The sequence below is a fragment of the Bradysia coprophila genome, unplaced genomic scaffold (genome assembly GCF_014529535.1).
Source record: "Bradysia coprophila strain Holo2 unplaced genomic scaffold, BU_Bcop_v1 contig_476, whole genome shotgun sequence".
NCBI lineage: Eukaryota > Metazoa > Arthropoda > Insecta > Diptera > Sciaridae > Bradysia > Bradysia coprophila.
Genome location: NW_023503727.1, coordinates 3,775,564 through 3,795,508, shown reverse-complemented (window position 1 = coordinate 3,795,508; position 19,945 = coordinate 3,775,564). Strand labels below are relative to the sequence as shown.

The window sequence follows — 19,945 nt, the reverse complement described above, 5'->3', positions numbered from 1 at the left end:
TTTACATTCAATATGAGCGAAAGGACAACTCGCACCAGACTATTAACAAACTTATCTTCATGGAGACAATAATCTCGTCTAAATGTAAAATTTCAGGATTCCCGTCATTTCAGATCAACCTAATAAAAGGCAAGAACGATAAGTTCTCGCTAGCAAAAACATTTGGTATTCAGACACTTTTTAAACAAGAGATGCAATAGTTTGGAACAATACCCTCTCTAGCAACCAAACTGCTTTTATTAAGGTGGTGAAAAAATCAAGTAGTCTTTGGAATTTACATGTACATTACAACGTTGTCAGTCAAAATGTAGAACAGTGTTTGTAGAATACAAAGAAATAAGGTGAGAATTTGACACAGAGAGCTGAGAGTTTGTTTGCTAGAGAGAGTATTGTTTGCAATGATCCTGCAAACCTCTTGCCGTTTGTCATATGTTAAATATATAGCATAGCCTAGCCAGCCATACACATTTACTCTGTTTACTTAAACTTTAAATCATTTTAGATTACCAGGATATAAACGATTTTAATTGTAAGGAACGTTTTACGCGTTACATTATATAATATATGAACTTTCTATTAAACTTTTTTTTTACGAATATAATCAGCCATTCGAATTTATTAAGTTGTAAACTATTCTGCTCAATAAAATATTATTTAATAATTATCTTACTAAGTAAAAACGAAAACAGATTTCAATTAATCATTTATTCTCTTGGACGTGTTCACGCAGTGGTGTAATGGATTTTCATATAATTATAATTGACATGCTACATGCGTCAAAAACCGTAGTTTTCATGTTTCAGACACTACTTTGGACGCCCTCATCATCTTTAATTCATTACATAACTCCTTGATGAAAATGAAAGGTCTAGTTTTTTGTATTTATTGACCTCGGCTTCGCCTCGCATCAACAAAATTCACACGAAAACTTTTCGTCTTCCTCGGGAGTTGCGGGAATCGTTAATAATTTTTACGTGTTACGGCATGTTTCATTTTCATTTACATTGCCTAATCACGTAAAGCATTGTACTTACGAGGTTCCAAGTTGTTATTTGACAAGTGGGGAATACAGCCCACAAAAAGTTTGCGTCAAAAAGTGGCAGATGATTCGGCTTTCTTCCGTTTGAATTCCATTTTTAGGAATAATTTTTAAAATTTTCCTTCCTCAACGCTTGTGACGCAAACTTTTTTATTATAATTTTCTTCCTAAAATTTTTCTGGTAAATTTTTGTTGATAAAACTTTCGCGTACTTTCCTCATCAGCTGCCATTTGTGACGCATACCTTTTTGCGTGTCGAACCTGTAAGCGTCACCTACACCGATATCAGTTCTTTTGTAAGTGGATAACAGGACTTGCGTCACACCTCCACTGTAAGTGGTTTTGGGCGATATCAGCTCTTTTGTAAGTTATGCTTTTTTAGAATTTGGTCGCAGATAATAGACAATCATATTGTGCAGTTTGAACGAAAATATTCTTCTTACATAGTTGTATAACTTTCTCTTTGATCTCTTTGATAAAAATAGAAAATTTGACGAAAATCGAAAATTTGACGCACTTAAAACGCTCATAGCTCCCAAATAGTCGACTTTTTAGGAAAACCATGAAACACGTGTCAAATGAAATCTGAAACTCTATAAATTTGTCTTTTAAACGAACTTTCTATCTGCCATATTTTCCGAGTTATAGGTCCCATAGCTCAATAGGTTAACACGCTCATAGCTCCGAAATTATAAGCTTTTATAAAAATTCCTTCAAATTAGTTTCTTAGAATTACGTCCTTAACATACCCTGAAAATTTCAGCCAAATTCACCGGTAAATTCAAAAGTTTCGTTGTAACAAAGTAACAAAGTAACAAAGGTTGGTAAAATTCATCAATTTCAAAATGTATGAAAATTAATTTCTTCATACAAATTTCTGCAAATTTCCAAGTTTTGAAATGTAATATCTCGGCCAAATCTTAACCTTATGAGGCGTGTGATAGCTCGTTGAACTCGTATGGACGCCCAGATTGCGAATAAAATACTTTGGGGGTAGTAGGAGCAAAGGGGGAAAAGTCAAAAAGTTCGTGTATATATGTTCCTCAGTCCTGCGGAAAAATTTTTGTCAAATTTTTCAGTGTGAACGGACTTGCGTCACGGCACTTCACTAACGTAGGGCCATGATGCCTGAAACACCCCACACACATAACAAATTATTTCCAAGTTAACAGAAACACTCTAAGTACCATTTTTCCCAATATATATCACTTTTATTAAAATCCAATATGGCCACCGGCAGCCATTTTGTTAGGAGACCGGAAATTCTACCGACGCTTTACATTCGTTAATACCTTTCAAACAAAAAAAAATCATGAAATTCGGTCAAAATTTACTCGAGATATTGACAAAATACTCCACGTTCACTGTTCGGCCGAGTAGCCAGATAAGAGCTCACTCCAAGAGACCTAGCTCACGCTCCGGAGAACATAATTTCAAAAAATTTCAAAAACTTTTTTTTCCCTGATTGGTACGGTCAATACCTATCTAATAAAGCTAAAACAGACGAAATATGTTGAAATGTGGCCGACCTACAAGCAAAAACTGCTTGCCTGTGCCTGTTTCACACCAAGGGGTCTAACTCACGAGTCGGTCATCCGATTTCCATAAACTTTTTTTTTGTCGATCGGTATTGTAAATACCTTCTATTTGACGTATCAGTTACAAGTGTAACGTTTGAATGTCCGGAGATATCTTCGAAAAACCGTAAAGCACTTATTACAGACGGACAGACGGACAGACGGACATTTTTTTTCACTGATTTGGCATCTCTAGACAACCACAATAGGTTTCCCCTTACTCAGGGAGTCCAATTCGACGTGTTACGGACGTATGCGTAAACGCATAAGACCCCAGTACTTCGTACGGGTCTAAAAAACACTTTTCGGTCATTTTTTGACCACTTTTGACTGTCACCGGCCCAGATATGGCACATTTGTCACATTTCTTAACATTTCAAAATTAACAATCAAATATGAAAGTTTGGACTGCACATTCTCCGTTAGATTAGCAACTACGTCAAAACCAAGGCTGTAAACCCAAAGTTTACAGCCTTGGTCAAAACGGACTTCACATTTGGAAAGTACATACCAAATATGCCCAGATGTGACCTAGATGTGACTTTCGGAGCTATATCGGAGGAAAATGTGCCAATCACATCAAGCGAAAAACGCAAATTTGACAAACATATGACCAGTATTATTATTGGGTCTATTACTTCTAACGATCAAAGTATTTTTAATCTGTTGATTTCAAATCTTGCACTTCAAGTTTTTTAACATACATTTTACTATATAAAGGACCATATTATCCAGAGCTTGTCATTATTTTTGTCGTCGATATCGATAACAGATGAATATGCGAAAGGTTAATAGAAGTTGAATCAGGAATTTTTGAGTGATTGTAATATCTCTTGCTCGCTAAGCTCGTGCGTAATGTACGTATACGTGTCTGGTGTATAACTTCCTTACCACACTTTATACGTGTCAGCCGTAATCTTTTTTATCAGTGTGGGCCATCTGTTTCATTAGCATCGAACTATTGTGCTAGGCAGCGCGTCTGAATGGTATTACGTCCACCCATATATTTACCTGTGCTAAACTTCTTGGGAAATATGTCTCAACTGTCATGCCAATGAAGTAATGTCTCATTTTTCGGAAGGGACGAGTATAATTATGACTGTTTATTTCACTCACGGACCAAATTTAATCGTTTTGCACCTCTGATTTATCTTCGTATTTCACTTTTTTTGGTTCCCGTACTGCGCAGAAATGTATAGGTTTGTTCCAAGTGACTGTAAACACGAAATTTGACTGGCCGAAAGAACACGATTTCATCCACAGAGCTCGGTTTTCATACAAATATTGATGAGGTTATGTCTCTATGGATGAAATTTGACAGTAGTTTGACAATTCGTATGCCCTTGAAACAGACCTATGGAAATCGATGAAAAGTTTTTTTGTTATGACCCAAAAAAGTGAAATACGAAGATAAATCAGAGGACCCGCCTGAAGTAGTTGCAAAAGAAGTTGCAAAATTCGTAAAAGGAAAATGTTTTTTGCGACAACTTTTGCAACTACTTCAAAAGGCTAAATCAGAGAGGTGCGAAACATTTTTGATTAAATTTGGTTCAGGCACACCGTGCACTGTTTAGCTTTTCACAATCATAATTACCACAGCACATGACCAAATTACTTCTTTTGTTGATATTCATTTACCGGTTTCTCGTCGCCGTCGAAACTGAGCCGCCTAAATGTATTTCACCTGTTCAAATCGTTTGATATTCGAGCTGTTACCATCTGGCAACTCGTTTGTAACGCAAACGCAAACACAAACACAAACGTAATTTTGTTGTGACATTTAATTCATTTGAAATTCGATTTTTTAAAAGTTGCAAAGCTCTTATGGATTCAATTTAGTATCGGTTTATTTCCATAAAAAACGGTCTTAGCAGTCGATTTGAAATTTCAACGTAATTTCGGTGCGACGAGCAATTATTGTAATATTACAATGAGTACGCCGAAAATTGTAAAAGGTGGAAAACATCATTCAAGAAAGGTGAGTACTTAACACATAAATGATCATTTTGTTGAAAACTTTCTCTGTTTTGGTGCTAACCAGCTGTAATAAAATCTGCCTCGTAATACTGTGCATAAGTGTGCAGTGCATGAATAATAAAGTATTGAGGTAAATAATTCAGCAAATATTGATGACTGTGGCAGATTTATTCCTTTCATAAAATACTTGTTCATCATTTGCATAAAATGTCACCGATTTTATATCATTTCAATCCACTCAGCACGGCTTGTCCGATGACCTTTTACGGAGGACAATAATCAGCGGTAAATTATAAGCGCTTGCCAGTGACTGAAGCTTTAGTTTCGATTATATCGATTGTTTCACGGCTGCCTAGAATTCTTCTCACTGAAGAACAGCAAATGTTTTGTTTGGTGCCTCAGCGGTTCAAACGATTTTATCTTCTTCCGTTATACGTTCAAAAGTATTCGATCATTGAGTGTTTTCAATGTAAATTGACAAACTTTGAGAGGGCGCCAAAAATCGAAATGGTACCGGATTTTCACGAAAGATGGCGCATTGGATAACTGTATCCTTAATCTTTAAAGGAAAAATATAAAAAATGTTTTCACCAAATATGAAATTTTTGAGAAATCCCAATTTTTGCAAAGGTCTGCATAGTCGGGGAACAAAGTTGTTCCCAGGCCATGCAGACCTTCGGGAAAATTCAAAATTCTCCAAATTTTCATATTTGGTGAAAATATTTTTTATATTTTTCCTTTAAAGATTAAGGATCAAGCTATCCAATGCGCCATCTTTCGTGAAAATCCGGTACCATTTCGATTTTTGGCGCCCTCTCAAAGTTTGTCAATTTACATTGAAAACACTCAATGATCGAATACTTTTGAATGGTAGAGTAAATGCGAAATGATAAACTTTCTCAACAATTTTTAGGAAAAGCGTAAGCACCATGAAAAGAGTCATCGAAAAGCTAAAGCAAGTGGCTCTGTATTCGTCACGTACTTGCTATACTTCTTTCATCTCGTGAAAGACTTTCTGCTCAATTTGTTCTGTAAATGGTACTGGACCAATCAGCCACTGTGTCCGCCTCTGACAAGGGAAGAGAATTTCTTAACTTTCAGCGCCATTGATTTGGCAAGGATGATCAGAACGAAAGAGCTATCTTCCTACAAATTGGTCGAAAGTTACATCAATCGCATGAACAAGGTAAACCAAACGAGAATCCCTTCCCAGTGTGATGATATTCCATTTGCTCATTTCTATGGCATTCGCAGATTAATCCAATTTTGAATGCGGTGGTTGATGGACCGTTTATGGAAGCCTTAAATGAGGCTAAGTCGATTGATACGAGAATCGAGAATGGATTAGTTACCGACGACGAGTTTAGGCAGAAACCATTCCTTGGCGTTCCTTTCACAACGAAAGACAGCACGGCCGTTAACGGTAAACTGCATACGCTGGGCTTACTATCAAGGAAAACTGTTCGTTCGAAAGAGGACGCGGAATGTATACGATTGGTCAAAGAGGCTGGTGGAATAATTCTCGCTACGAGTAACGTACCTGAAGTCAATAAATGGTAAGAGAGAAAGAGAAAGATTCGACTACAGGAGAACGTTTCAATAGATGTTTGTAACGCAGGCAAGAAACGAGAAATCTGTTGATTGGCCAAACAAACAATCCCTACGATGTTCGAAGAACGGTTGGCGGATCGTCCGGTGGTGAGGCTGCTTTAATCGCTTCCTGTGCGATACCATTCGGAATAGGTATTTCACCTTCTAAAACATTTCCGTCGGATGTGACTTACAACAAAATTGTATTCAAGGAACCGACATCGGTGGCTCGATTCGTATGCCTGCATTCTATTGTGGAATATTCGGTCACAAGCCAACAGTGGGCATAGTCAATACGAGAGGATGTACTTTCCGTACGGGAAAAGAACAGTCTACAATGGTTGTAGCCGGTCCTATGACCAGAAAGGCGTGTGATTTGTTGCCGTTGATGCAAGTACGACCCAGGCACAGAGAATTCGAGATCGACATATAGACATTGACCGAACCCTTATTTACAGATTTTAGTTGGACCGGAGACGTCCAAATCGTTGAAATTAAGCGAAAGAGTTGATCTCAAAAAATTGAGATACTTTTACATAAGGGAAAGCGGCGAGCTGCGATGCAGTTCCGTGGTGTCGGATCTGCAACGGGCAATGACAAAGTGAGTCCCATTCGATCGATAAAATTAGTTATTTTACGGCAACTAATTCCGCACTTCGTTTCTCTGCTCACAGGGTCGTTGACCACTTTAGCGAAGTGTCTGACGTGGAGCCAACGGTAGCAACTTTATCAAACATTGAATACACATCAAAGATGTGGCGATATTGGATGACCCAAGAGCCAGCCGACTTTAATCGGCTCCTTGGCAACGGAGTCAAACTCAACGGTTTCATGGAATTGATGAAAAAACTCATTGGCAAAGGTGAATTCACCATGGCCTCGATATACTCATTGATCGACGAGCATCTACCCAAGGAAAACGCCGACAAAATTAAAGAACTCACCAGAAAATGTGATGAAGAACTAACGGTAATTGAACGGGAACATTTTCACTTTGATTCACACTTTGATCACTGAAATACGTTTTCGTTTACAGAATCTACTGGGCGATGACGGCATTTTGTTCTATCATAGCGCGCCCATACCAGCGCCATTCCATTTCACACCGTTGATCAACGTATACAACTTCAGTTACTGGAGTCTGTTTAACGTTCTTCACGTACCTTGCACCCAGGTTCCGCTGGGACTGAACTCGGAAGGAGTTCCTTTGGGTATTCAAGTGGTTGCATCACGTAATCGGGATAAGGATTGCCTGGCTGTTGCTATGGAATTGGAGAGAGTCTTTGATGGATGGGTACCTCCATTTACAGTTGTGTAGAGGGAATAGCAAATTCTCTCATGTTTTTCTACTAATTTTGTTAATTTGGTATTATGACGATGGGTTCCCTTGGTGGTAGTATTGCAATTATATTAATTTCTAGATATAATTCTGACAATTGGCTGTTTAAAACATTTGAATAAAACCTATTTTTTGTACGTTGAGCCGATTTTTCAATTCGAGAATCATCATCAAATTCGTCCCTCAGTCCAATATTTTTTTGGCTTACAATTTTAGAACTAACACTCCTCCTGACACTCCTTCAACTCATAAAATTTCAAAAATCATCCTAGCATCCTAAAGGTCCTAACCTGAGGCTCTAGACTTAAAAAATAATTGCTCTATCCGACGCACCAGAACGCTTTTTTTTTCAAAAAAGAGCCAAGATTCTGCAAGAACAGGTAAGACACTTCTTAATTAATCACGAATGCGGTTGCATCAAAATTTCTCTGTGGCGCCAACTAGGTTTGAGAAAGTAATATGACGATTTTAACGTAACAAAAAAAATGTTTTTTTTTTCAAGTTGAATTTTCACACAATATTGTAATCCCAACAAAAATCTCTTCGAGAAAAGTGTGACGCAGTCTTTGAAGTACAATTTCTAAAATGAATGATATCGCTAGAGTTAACGCTTTCAGCTTCGTTACGCAAAAATTAAATTTTACACCCAATTTTAGTTCAAACAAGCTGGCTTAGTTTTTCTCATCATCTGCCAAATAATTTTTACCAAAAAAAATCTAGACTGTAAACAACCAAAATTTTACCAAAAAAATCTGCGTCGCATGTGGCAGATAAATTTTCTTGCTGGTCTGTTCCTGAACATTTGCCACTTTGCGACGCAGATTTTTTTGGTAAAACTTTGGTTGTTTCCAGTCAAAGTTTTTTTGGTAAAAATTATTTGGCAGATGATGAGAAAAACTAAGCCAGCTTGTTTGAACTAAAATTGGGTGTAAAATTTAATTTTTGCGTAACGAAGCTGAAAGCGTCAACTCTAGCGATATCATTCATTTTAGAAATTGTACTTCAAAGACTGCGTCACACTTTTCTCGAAGAGATTTTTGTTGGGATATCAGTCGTTTTAGAAGTTTTACAACACTGCTTTTTATAACACTTTATAACAGAAATTCGGAAATTTGGCGAAATTCGAAAATTTGACGAAAATCGAAAATTTGGCGAAATTCGAAAATTTGACGAAAATCGAAAATTTGACGAAATTCGAAAATTTGACGAAATTCGAAAATTTGACGAAATTCGAAAATTTGACGAAAATCAAAAATTTGACGAAATTCGAAAATTTGACGAAAATCGAAAATTTGACGAAATTCGAAAATTTGACGAAAATCAAAAATTTGGCGAAATTCGAAAATTTGACGAAAATCGAAAATTTGACGAAATTCGAAAATTTGACGAAATTCGAAAATTTGACGAAAATCGAAAATTTGACGAAGAAAGTAATTCTCTATCTGCCACCATTCAAGAAATATCTCTAAAACCCCAATTGACCCACCCATTTCCAACTTTCGACATTTTTCACAAATGCCCTTCTTTTGTACTCGTAAAACTCTGAGACTTTGCCGAAGAAAGTAACTCTCTATCTGCCACCATTCAAGAAATACCTCTAAAAACATAATTGACCCACCCATTTCCAACTTTCGACATTTTTCACATATGCCCCTCTGTTCTACTCGTAAAACTCTGAGACTTTGCCGAAGAGAGTAATTCTCTATCTCTCATAACCCAAAAAAATATTAGTCCTTTCATCCTACGCTCGAGTAGCTCAAAATTTGGTCACTCTAATCACTCTAGCTCAAACGAATCTGCCCCGATTTTTTTAATTATTTTTTTGTTCGAATCGTGTTACGAATATCTTTCATTTGATGGGTCGCACGCCTCTGTAGGTTTCAATACAGCTAAGCTACTGCCGAAAACGCGTTCCCGACCCTCGAAAACCACACTCAGAAACCACTTCGAGGCCAATAAAACAAAATTCTGGTTTTTCCTGGGGTAATGGCGTATCACAATTTCATTTTTATGCCCACCCTGAGGCTCCTGCAAAATTTCATGGAGATTGGCTGACTAGTTTCCGAGATCGACCGTCGATAGATAGACAGATAGACAGATAGATAGAAACATACAGAGTAAGTTGAAAGATTTTGATTGTTGGAAAAACGTTAATTTGGTGTATTTTCTATCAAAATGACCAACTTCAAAACGATGTATCTCCGGCAATTTTAAACCTACATAGTCGAGTGATAGCTCGTTTTGCTCGTATTTGAAGCGAAAATATGATAGAATAGGATTTGTGGTGATACAGGCCAAAGGAAAGAAACTTAAATTCTCGCCTATATATAGTTGCCGCGACTCAAAAAATTTTCTTCGTTCTTTTTTTGGAAGTTAGACTGCGTCAAGTCCTCCGCTAACGCTCCGGACATGATGAGTGCGTTTAACAAATTTGTGCTTTCGTGGGTGTCTTAACCTCCGCCTTCGTGAGTGTCTTAACCTGTTCTTTCAGAATCTATCTAAAATCAGTCTTAAATCACCAACCAAAAAACTCAAAAAATCCTCCTAAAATCCTAAATTCCTGAGATAGAAGGCATTTTAAACCAAGGTTCTGAAAGAACAGGTTAAGGCACTTACGAATGTGGTGGAAACAAAAAATTTCGACAATTCACGCCGGAAGTGCGGTCGACATTCAAGATGGCAAGTACGGAGCAAGGTTCTGAAAGAACAGGTTAAGACACATCTGAGTTGATCACGAAGGCGATGACACACAAATTTTGACAAATAGCCACTATTTATTGAACATACTCATAACAGAATGTTTGAAGTGTCAACTTGAAGAAAAAAAAATGGTTTTTATCAAGTTGACATTTCAAACAATATGTGATGAGTATGTTCAATAAATAGTATCTATTTGTCAAAATTCGTGTGTCAGCCGCCTTCGTGGGTGTCTTAACCTGTTCGTTCAGAACCTTGGTGAGGAGGTCTTGCTAATGTATCATCATTATCATACAATGAAGCGTTGAAATGTATTTTTCGGTTCACTTTTTCATCAAATCGTTCACTTAAAATTCAAATTTTAGGCACACTCACGGCGTGAATTTAGACATGTTTTGTACAACACACTTGTTGAGAGCAACCCGACTACTTACATTCACCCCCTAATGTAACACATAGATACATTGTAATTAGGATGAGAACTCTTTGAATAAAGTTCAGTTCTGATTGTAAACTCAATACGACAAATCGCTAATACTCCGCCATCAGGTTATGGGCCTAGCACGCTTCCACTGCGCCACTCTGCTGGCATATTTGTATCAAGTTGATATTTCAAACAATCTGTAATGAGGGTTAAAACATGTCTAAATGTCACAATTTGTTGAACCTTGTATTAAACCGTGGCAGCCCTGTAATTTCCAAGGTTCTGAAAGAACCAGGTTAAGACAGTTGATCACGATGGCGGTGAAACACAAATATTGATAATTTAGACGGGTTTTGTTAAACACACTCATTGCAGATTGTTTTAAATGTCAACTTTCTTCAAGTTTTCTCCAAGGTTCTGAAAGAATAGGTTAAGACAATCCTGAGTAGATCACGAAGGCGGTGACACACAATAGCGTCAACGGCTGCGAAGTTTATATGTAAAATGAAACTTAACAAAAACAAAATTCTGAATTTTCAACAAAAATATTTTCTTCAAATTGATTTCTCCCACTTCTTTATAAAATTTGGTGTCAACCGCCTTCGTGGTTGTCTTAACCTCCTGTTCTTTCAGAACTTTGGTTTTCTCTTCATACAATCTATAATGATTGTGTTTAACAAAAAATGTCTAAATTGTCAAAATTTGTGTTTCACCCACCTTCGTAAGTGTCTTAACTTGTTTTTTCAGAACCTTGGTAATTTCATCCTAATGAACTTTCAGTCAATGAAAGTCTAGAACAGGTATGGTCGATCGGCGAATTCGCCTTAAACGCACTCTCATTTTATGTCAAAATAATATGAAAATGAATGCGTTTAAGTACGAAAATCAAATTTTTATGTCCTCCGGGCGGACAATAGACCATACCTGTTTTACACTTTCATTGCTTTCAATGGGCTTCTGACAGGAAGAAACATTCTCATAATGAAAGTGTTACATTTTACAATCACTAAAGAGAAATAAAAAGTTCCAAGTGACAATTTCACAATTTGCGCAATTTTTTCAAAATCATCAATCGCATACATCGGACAATCCATTTTCGAAACATCCAATGCGCATGCACTCGTCCGAACAACATGAAGAAGAAAAAAAGTTCACACACAAATCGCACACACTCTCTCTCGATTCTCATTCAGTTTTTGCAGAAACGTCAAGTAGTTCGGTTTAAAAAGCACGTTGTTTCCTCCCGCGGCCAATAGATTTTTTTTGCACTGAAAAAAAAAACTTACCTAATAACCGAGAATCGATTCTGCTGAAAAATTGTTCGTCATAAATCCGGAATATCAATCAAAAAATAGTGAATTACAAAGACAGAAGCTATGGCAGAAAATGAGAATATAAGTTCAAGTGATATGCACTTCTTTGAAGGTGTTGAAAAATTATTGGAAATTTGGTTTGCTCCAACGAACCAGAAATCTGCTGATTTAAGGAAAATTCCAAGGTTAGTTCAAGTTTGACGTTTTTTGTTTCTTATTTCAAAAAGTGGTCCGTCCTGACAAATATCAATTTTTATCGGTAAAATGTTATGTTTTTTCAATTGAAAATTGTTACTAGGCAGAAACAGTTTCAATATTCTGTTGCATCATTTTTGTTCAACACGAAACCGGAAAAGCTCCGGAAAATGATCACTTTTGTAATTGTCGTAAAACGAAAGTGGGATAGACAACATTTCGATTTTGATTGGATTTTGTTATGAATCTTTTTATCATTTTTGTTTATCTAATTCAATTCAGAACGTTGTTTGACAACGGAAAGTTTTTTCCGAAAAAAAATTTATTTTCTTTTTCACCACTATACGACATAGCTCCATTAAAGTGAATTTCACTTTAATTGCTATTATTTATTACCTCCGATATGACACGTCATGTCTTAGGCCAACGCACTTCAAGCATGAGTGGTAAATAGGGTACTGAAAATTGACTTTAAAAAAACTATGAAAAACCATTTAATATTCCTCTATTTGGCAGCTGTCGACTATGACCAGTTTTGCTTGAAGTGCGTTGCTGAAACACACGAGCAATTTTGCGTTGATGGGATCGACACTAATTATTCTGCGTTTTCCATTGTACAGCCTGTGGTGAATATCGAATTACAATCGAAAACGCAGCATAATTGTCGATCCCATCAACGCAAAATTACTCGTGCGTTTTTCGCCTTAAGCTTTGATAAAATGAGCCCCCAATGAACTGAACTCCCATGGTGTGGTTAAATAGAGTTCAATTAAACATGTGGTCGTAAATTTGATATTTTTCGATATTTTTAGTCTGAGCAACGTTCCACAAATTTTTTTCATTTTCAACCGTGCAGTCAGTAGCTGATTTCAATCGATAGGGTTTTGATATGTACGATGATACAAATCAATTCTTCGTACATACCAATTTTGCTTAACCTGAGAAGAAAAGCTCAGGGGCGCAAATTGCAAGAACCGAATTTCCGTAATCAGAAAATCAAAAACAAGATTCCTTTTCACATTTATTGAATTTCAAGGAAACGTCCTTCGTAGAAACATCCTTTGGAACGACAAACAGAGCTACAGCTCTTCCCTTTCCCGCACATCACGTAAAGTGACGAAAAAGAACAAAGAAAAGCTGTCTCGACCTCGAGAACTAGCGGCGGTCACAGGTCAGAGCGGACTGACCATCTTCAGTTGCTTCCGCTAGCCTCTTACACAAGACAGCACCAAAACTTTCCATGAACAACTGCAGGATAGTTTGCATTGAGACATTGCCATCTGCTGATGGAAAATTTGGAAATGTGGAAAGCTGCTAAGAAATCAATTAAAGTCTGCTTTTTGACCATAGTTGTGAAACTCAGCGACACCTAAGTCTCACTCATAGTGATTGCTAGGGCGTACCGAATTTTTAGAATTTTAAGGGCCGCGATAGCCTGTGTGCGGAAAACGTAGATCATTGAAAACTAAGTCCAGGCATATGGTTGATGGATCCGAAGGTGCCCGGGAAGAAGTCCCACCGGACGACTTTAACTTTCAAATGGTCATAACTCGGAAAGTTGAGAGTATTTCTGAAAACAATGTTCTAGCAGGATGTAGAGCGTTAAAAACTCTACAAAACTGCCAAAGAAACCGATGGTCCAAAAGGTGTGTCTGTCGAGGTTTTCTAACATCGAAAGTTCGACATTTTCGTTTTTGACTTTTATTTCCTGAGAGACAAATTATTAAGTTTAGCTTTTGGCATGAGGTTGTAGAGGAGGTCGAGTACTACCAGTACACTAGGCATTGTCCCGGTCGGCGATCCATCCGAAACCACTTTTTCAACATTTATGAATGAACTTTTTAAGTGTACCCACGTCGCCCACGAAGCCAGTGCAGACAATGTAACCGGTGTTGCTTTTTTTGAAAGTTCAAGTCGTCCGGGGGGACTTCTTCCCGGGCACCTTCGGATCCATCAACCATATGCCTGGACTTAGTTTTCAATGATCTACGTTTTCCGCACACAGGCTATCGCGACCCTTTAAATTCTCAAAATGCGATACGCCCTAGTGATTGCTCCCAACCAAACTGCTTAATTTAGTTTTGCTGCTAGTCTCAGCTTTCCAACAATACCCCATTTGCTATTTTTATCGTCAACACTGCTGTTCTAGTGAGGTAGGTCCATCTACGACGAAATTTGAAGAATGACTTCATTCTCCATTCAACCACACGGCGAACGAAAGTGCAGACAGTAACAACAACAACTCATTATGAATTTGTTTAAATGTTCAAAAGAAACAAATGTGTTGCACCACAAAATGGTGACTCACTCGGAAAACAACAAAAATAGTAAAATATTTGGACTAAATTACATTAATGGTGTTGGACGATAGCCAATATTAAAGTTAGGGTGAGTCAGGCGATTACAGTAAAACCCAATTGCCTTTGCATTTTTAATGTTACCAAACATTCATTTGCATTTTTAATCACTATCTTTAAGTGATAAATCTTTTAAACAAAGGTTGACCAACAAACGGCAATAAAAGACCATAAAAGCAGTCATTGTGTACCTGGTCAAAGTTCGTTAATGTTTGATTGGTTTGGTCTGTTCGGTAATCGAAAAGTTACAGTCGGTTCCTTAACCTACACTTTTGGTCTTGACTAAACATTTATTGACGATTTGAATAGTTTGTGACACTGTCTAATGATACTGGTAAAATGTTGCCTCTCAGCATATATCGTCTCCAAATCGTTCTATTTAAATTCAAACTTACTACAAGGCATGATAATTTGCATAAACTTTAATTTTAATTTTTAATTAACCGCGTTTCTTATCTGCCAAAAGAAGCCGAATCTATAAATATTCTCAATCGTCGTCAGACCATTCAGATCTAATTATGTAATTTCTGGTATTCTCTTATCTACCACATTCATAGCGTTGACGAGATAAAGAGGCGAAACATTTCCATTTCATATTTAAACAAAATGTTTTCATCTTCAATGTCCAACAAATCAATTGATAAATCAGGGTTTTGGTCAGCGTTTTCAACATTTTTTTTTCTCTCTCACAAACTGTCCAATCGATCGCCCACAGAGTTTCAATTCGTCTAACGTTAGGTTTCTCTTATCAGCAATATTTGTACAAAAAATTTCCAACGTTTGCAACATTTCATTTCAACCGTATCAGCAAATTTATATATGTATGTCTCCAAGTCGGTTGTTTTCAACAACTGGATTTGTTTAGCTGATACAAATGAGAACACGAAAAATTTCTACAAAACGTGATTACAAATCGTTCTCGTTAACACATGTTTCGTATTATACTAATTTGCTATTATAACATTTTGTGTTGGGACAGCGGCAATGAACTGTTCATTAAAACGTGTATGTTATAAAAATGGTCGGTTTTCGGAAAATGTTCTTAGTTCAATATTTATATATATATATTTATCATGTCCGGAGCGATAGCGGAGGACTTGACGCAGTCTAACTTCCAAAAAAAGAACGAAGAATTTTTTTTGAGACGCGGCAACTATATATAGGCGAGAATTTAAGTTTCTTTCCTTTGGCCTGTATCACCACAAATACTATTCTATCTTATTCGCGCTTCAAATACGAGCAAAACGAGCTATCACTCGACTATGTAACTTTAAAATTGCCGGAGATACATCGTTTTGAAGTTGGTCATTTTGATAGAAAATGCACCAAATTAACGTTTTCCAAACAATCAAAATCTTTCAACTTACTCTGTATGTTTCTATCTATCTGTCTATCTATCGACGGTCGATCTCGGAAACTAGTCAGCCAATCTCCATGAAATTTTGCAGGAACCTCAGGGTGGGCATAAAAATGAAAATGTGATACGCCATTACCCCAGGAAAAAACCAGAATTTTGTTTTATTGGCCTCGAAGTGGTTTCTGAGTGTGGTTTTCGAGGGTCGGGAACGCGTTTTCGGCTGTAGCTTAGCTGTATTGAAACCTACAGAGGCGTGCGAGCCATCAAATGAAAGGTATTCGTAACACGATTCGAACAAAAAAATAATTAAAAAAATCGGGGCAGATTCGTTTGAGCTAGAGTGATTAGAGTGACCAAATTTTGAGCTACTCGAGCGTAGGATGAAAGGACTAATATTTTTTTGGGTTATGAGAGATAGAGAATTACTTTCTTCGACAAAGTCTCAGAGTTTTACGAGTAGAACAGAGGGGCATATGTGAAAAATGTCGAAAGTTGGAAATGGGTGGGTCAATTGGGGTTTTGGAGATATTTCTTGAATGGTGGCAGATAGAGAATTACTTTCTTCGTCAAATTTTCGATTTTCGTCAAATTTCGATTTTCGTCAAATTTTTGATTTTCGTCAAATTTTTGATTTTCGTCAAATTTTCGAATTTCGTCAAATTTTCGAATTTCGTCCAATTTCGTCAAATTTCGTCAAATTTTCGAATTTCGTCAAATTTCGTCAAATTTTTGAATTTCATCAAATTTTTGAATTTCATCAAATTTTCGAATTTCGTCAAATTTCGTCAAATTTCGTCAAATTTTCGAATTTCGTCAAATTTTCAAATTTCGTCAAATTTCGTCAAATTTTCGAATTTCGTCAAATTTTCGAATTTCGTCAAATTTTCCAATTTCGTCAAATTTTCAAATTTCGTCAAATTTTCAAATTTCGTCAAATTTTCAAATTTCGTCAAATTTTCGAATTTCGTCAAATTTTCGAATTTCGTCAAATTTTCAAATTTCGCCAAATTTTCGAATTTCGTCAAATTTTCGAATTTCGTCAAATTTTCAAATTTCGCCAAATTTCCGAATTTCTGTTATAAACTGTTATAAAAAGCAGTGCTCTAAAACTTCTAAAACGACTGATATCCCAACAAAAATCTCTTCGAGAAAAGTGTGACGCAGTCTTTGAAGTACAATTTCTAAAATGAATGATATCGCTAGAGTTGACGCTTTCAGCTTCGTTACGCAAAAATTAAATTTTACACCCAATTTTAGTTCAAACAAGCTGGCTTAGTTTTTCTCATCATCTGCCAAATAATTTTTACCAAAAAAAATTTGACTGGAATTTGACTTTGCGACGCAGATTTTTTTGGTAAAATTTTGGTTGATTCCAGTCAAATTTTTTTTGGTAAAAATTATTTGGCAGATGATGAGAAAAACTAAGCCAGCTTGTTTGAACTAAAATTGGGTGTAAAATTTAATTTAAAAAAAGTTTGTGTGGCTGGTGAAAGGTGATCAAAAACCGAAAACTTGCACTTTTCTTACAAAAATTTCTCCAGTTACACGAGCCGTACAGGGTCGTGTGGAGTGTCATTAGAAAGGTAATCACACGAGGTACACAAAACGTACATGGTCGTGTGGGGTATCATTTGAAAGGTAATTTAATGTGCTTTTGGGTCCAAATAGGGTCTTATGAAGTTTGGATGCATCTATGATGAAATATGTACACCTAAACATTTCAACTTGTATTTCATCGTAGATGCATCCAAACCACATAAGACCCTATTTGGCCCAAAAGCACATTAAATTACCTGTCAAATGATACCCCACACGACCATGTACGTTTTGTGTACCTCGAGAAATTTCAGTAAGAACAGTGTTGAAAACTTCAACTGCACATATTTCAGTGTCGATGAATTTTAAACCCAATAAGTCCCTATTCGGCTCAATAGTACTTGTGATTACCTTTCTAATGACACTCCACACGACCCTGTACGGCTTGTGTAACTGTAGAAATTTTTGTAAGAAAAGTGAAATTTTTAGGTTTTTGATCACCTTTCACCAGCCACACAAACTTCGAACAATTTTTGTGAAAGTTTTTGCGGCCGATTTCGGTAGGCTGTTTGTCAAAAGAATCCCTCGGAATAAATCCCAGGGATCATATCCCAGTCACAAAAAACCATAGAGTACTCGGACTCTCCATAAATCAGTTTCTAAAATGTTTCAGATCCTACTTTAGACATCTAATAACACCCAAACCTATCGTTAGTACTCTACTCTAACCTGTTCTAATCTTAAAACCGATCTTAATCTTCTGTCTAGATATTGTTCATCAATTCTTAGCCATTCTGTTAAGGTATTCTCTGGAATTGCAATGATTCTTCAGTAGGTCCATATCTTTCGAATCGAACTCATTAGGTCAATGAGCAGTTTGAGGACGGATACGAGTGACAATTGAGTACTTGTGTACATTTTGGCTGAATGTGGCGCTGTTGCAGTTTTCAGTATAACACTTCACGAAACGACCGTATTCAGCTGTGAAAATAAAGGTGTCGCTCTTGTAGTTTTCAGTAAGGACTAAGTATTGCTTGACATGGTCTATTGCAAATTTGCTATCTTCACTGAGTTCAGCTAGCTCAATACATGGACCCTTTGATCCGGGCGGTCACGATGGCTGTTTATAGGTGGATGCTCGCTTAACAAGTACAGAATTCTTCTTAGCCATAGTGTTCAAGAGTCCCTGTCTTAAGATAAGAAGCTTTCTTCATAATTCCCCAAAACCGGGTCTGTTGCTGGTTTGGTGATTGTTGCATATGGCAAAATTTTGGCATTTTGGAATTAGTATAAGATCTGTTCGAACATCTGTGTTTGCACATCGTACAATAAGTTAAGCTTTTCCATATAAAATTCAATTGAATTCCACAAATTGATTCAAAATGTCTGTTCGTCCGACAGTGTCGCAAATTATATAACAATTTCAATCGCATTCCAATTATCGATTTTAATTTTCTTCTCCGAAATGAGATCTGACGATTAATTTGTCGGAGCATAATAAGCGAAAATGTTCATTTTACTTTCACATCCTTCTACACGTTTTGAGTTATCCCAATTTTGTTGATGCCTGGAGCAATATATGTTTTATGATCATACGGCTGTGTGTAAATCGTGTAACATGCCAAAATATTTTATAAAACTTGATGTCTTTCCGACTTGTGTATACTTTATGTGTTGCAGAGTTGTTTCGTTTAAAATTTATTTTTAGCGAACAAAAATGTCAATTGAATTTTAGTAAGTTTGTCGTCGTATGCAACGTATATCGATAGCTACTGCTACAGCTATAACATTATTACAAGTACATTTATAGGACTTGGTGTCGGTAAATTGCAATTGGTATTGACAAAACGATCTTGACCTAGACTTTCGGTAATACATAGTTCATTAATGCAAATAGTTCGAAGAAGAACAAAAAAAAATTGTTTCTCGTCGCGCCAGATAGTAACTGACCTTCGTGTCGGAGTACCTAAAATGTTGGTACCACTCGATCTAGCATTGAATAACACGTTTATGGAAGAGTTTTATATTATCATCGAATTGGCAACTAAAGTTAAGGAAATGAGTTGGATATAGTGTTGGTCGTCATTTTGCCAATTAAAGCAGACAATATTCGGCCGAAAGAAGGAATGGAAAAGTTTGAAAATTTGAACATTTGTTATGACGTCACAGAGTCTACATGACATGTCTTTTTATCAAATGGGTCGACCACGTTGAAGTTAATTGCGGCTTGCCAACTTTCTGAACCCTGGACTTTACTTAAATAGTCGAGGAATGCCTCCAAATAAATTTATAAAAATCCAAAACTGAATTCTAGATTTTTAGAAATTTATTTGGAGGTATTCCACGACTATTTAAGTAAAGTAGACAATGTTCAAGACAACAATAGTTATTTCTTTATCGTTGGAAGAAAATAGAAAATTCCAAACAGAGCGATTTCTCCCAAACTTCGTACGATATGTCATTTTTCTCCACGAACCAAAAAAATATCAATTTGCCATACCACACAGTGACAGTTGAATGTAGAAAAGCTACATTTTCTCCACA

At 36.6% G+C, this 19,945-nt stretch overlaps 2 protein-coding genes and 1 long non-coding RNA gene across 4 annotated transcripts in view; 2 read left to right on the top strand and 1 right to left on the bottom strand.

The window, feature by feature from the left end:
• The first annotated feature begins 4,389 nt into the window (after positions 1–4,389).
• On the top strand, positions 4,390–7,637 carry LOC119082755 (fatty-acid amide hydrolase 2-A). Its single transcript, XM_037192337.1, has 8 exons — positions 4,390–4,594; positions 5,507–5,779; positions 5,848–6,149; positions 6,212–6,336; positions 6,396–6,577; positions 6,642–6,784; positions 6,858–7,152; positions 7,220–7,637. The coding sequence occupies exons 1-8, from the start codon at positions 4,547–4,549 to the stop codon at positions 7,499–7,501; spliced, it is 1,650 nt and encodes a 549-aa protein (XP_037048232.1). The 5' UTR covers positions 4,390–4,546; the 3' UTR covers positions 7,502–7,637.
• Positions 5,068–19,945, bottom strand: part of LOC119082758 — a 27,081-nt gene continuing 12,203 nt past the window's right edge. The window contains exon 4 of the long non-coding RNA XR_005088707.1: positions 5,068–5,487. This is a non-coding gene — a long non-coding RNA (uncharacterized LOC119082758). The remainder of the gene's footprint in view (positions 5,488–19,945) is intronic.
• Positions 11,824–19,945, top strand: part of LOC119082757 (S-adenosylmethionine decarboxylase proenzyme) — a 26,795-nt gene continuing 18,673 nt past the window's right edge. Inside the window, exon 1 of one of the 2 annotated variants that reach the window (XM_037192342.1) lies at positions 11,824–12,141. In XM_037192342.1, the coding sequence (XP_037048237.1) occupies positions 12,020–12,141 (122 nt within the window). In that variant the 5' untranslated portion in view covers positions 11,824–12,019. The remainder of the gene's footprint in view (positions 12,142–19,945) is intronic. The other variant, XM_037192343.1, reaches the window with a different exon arrangement.

Coding starts and splice junctions, on each gene's coding strand:
- LOC119082755 (XM_037192337.1), top strand. CDS start 4,547: ATGAGTACGCCGAAAATTGTAAAAGGTGGAAAACATCATTCAAGAAAG. Junction 6,150..6,211: donor GTACCTGAAGTCAATAAATG/GTAAGAGAGAAA, acceptor TTTGTAACGCAG/GCAAGAAACGAGAAATCTGT. Junction 6,785..6,857: donor CTGCAACGGGCAATGACAAA/GTGAGTCCCATT, acceptor CTCTGCTCACAG/GGTCGTTGACCACTTTAGCG.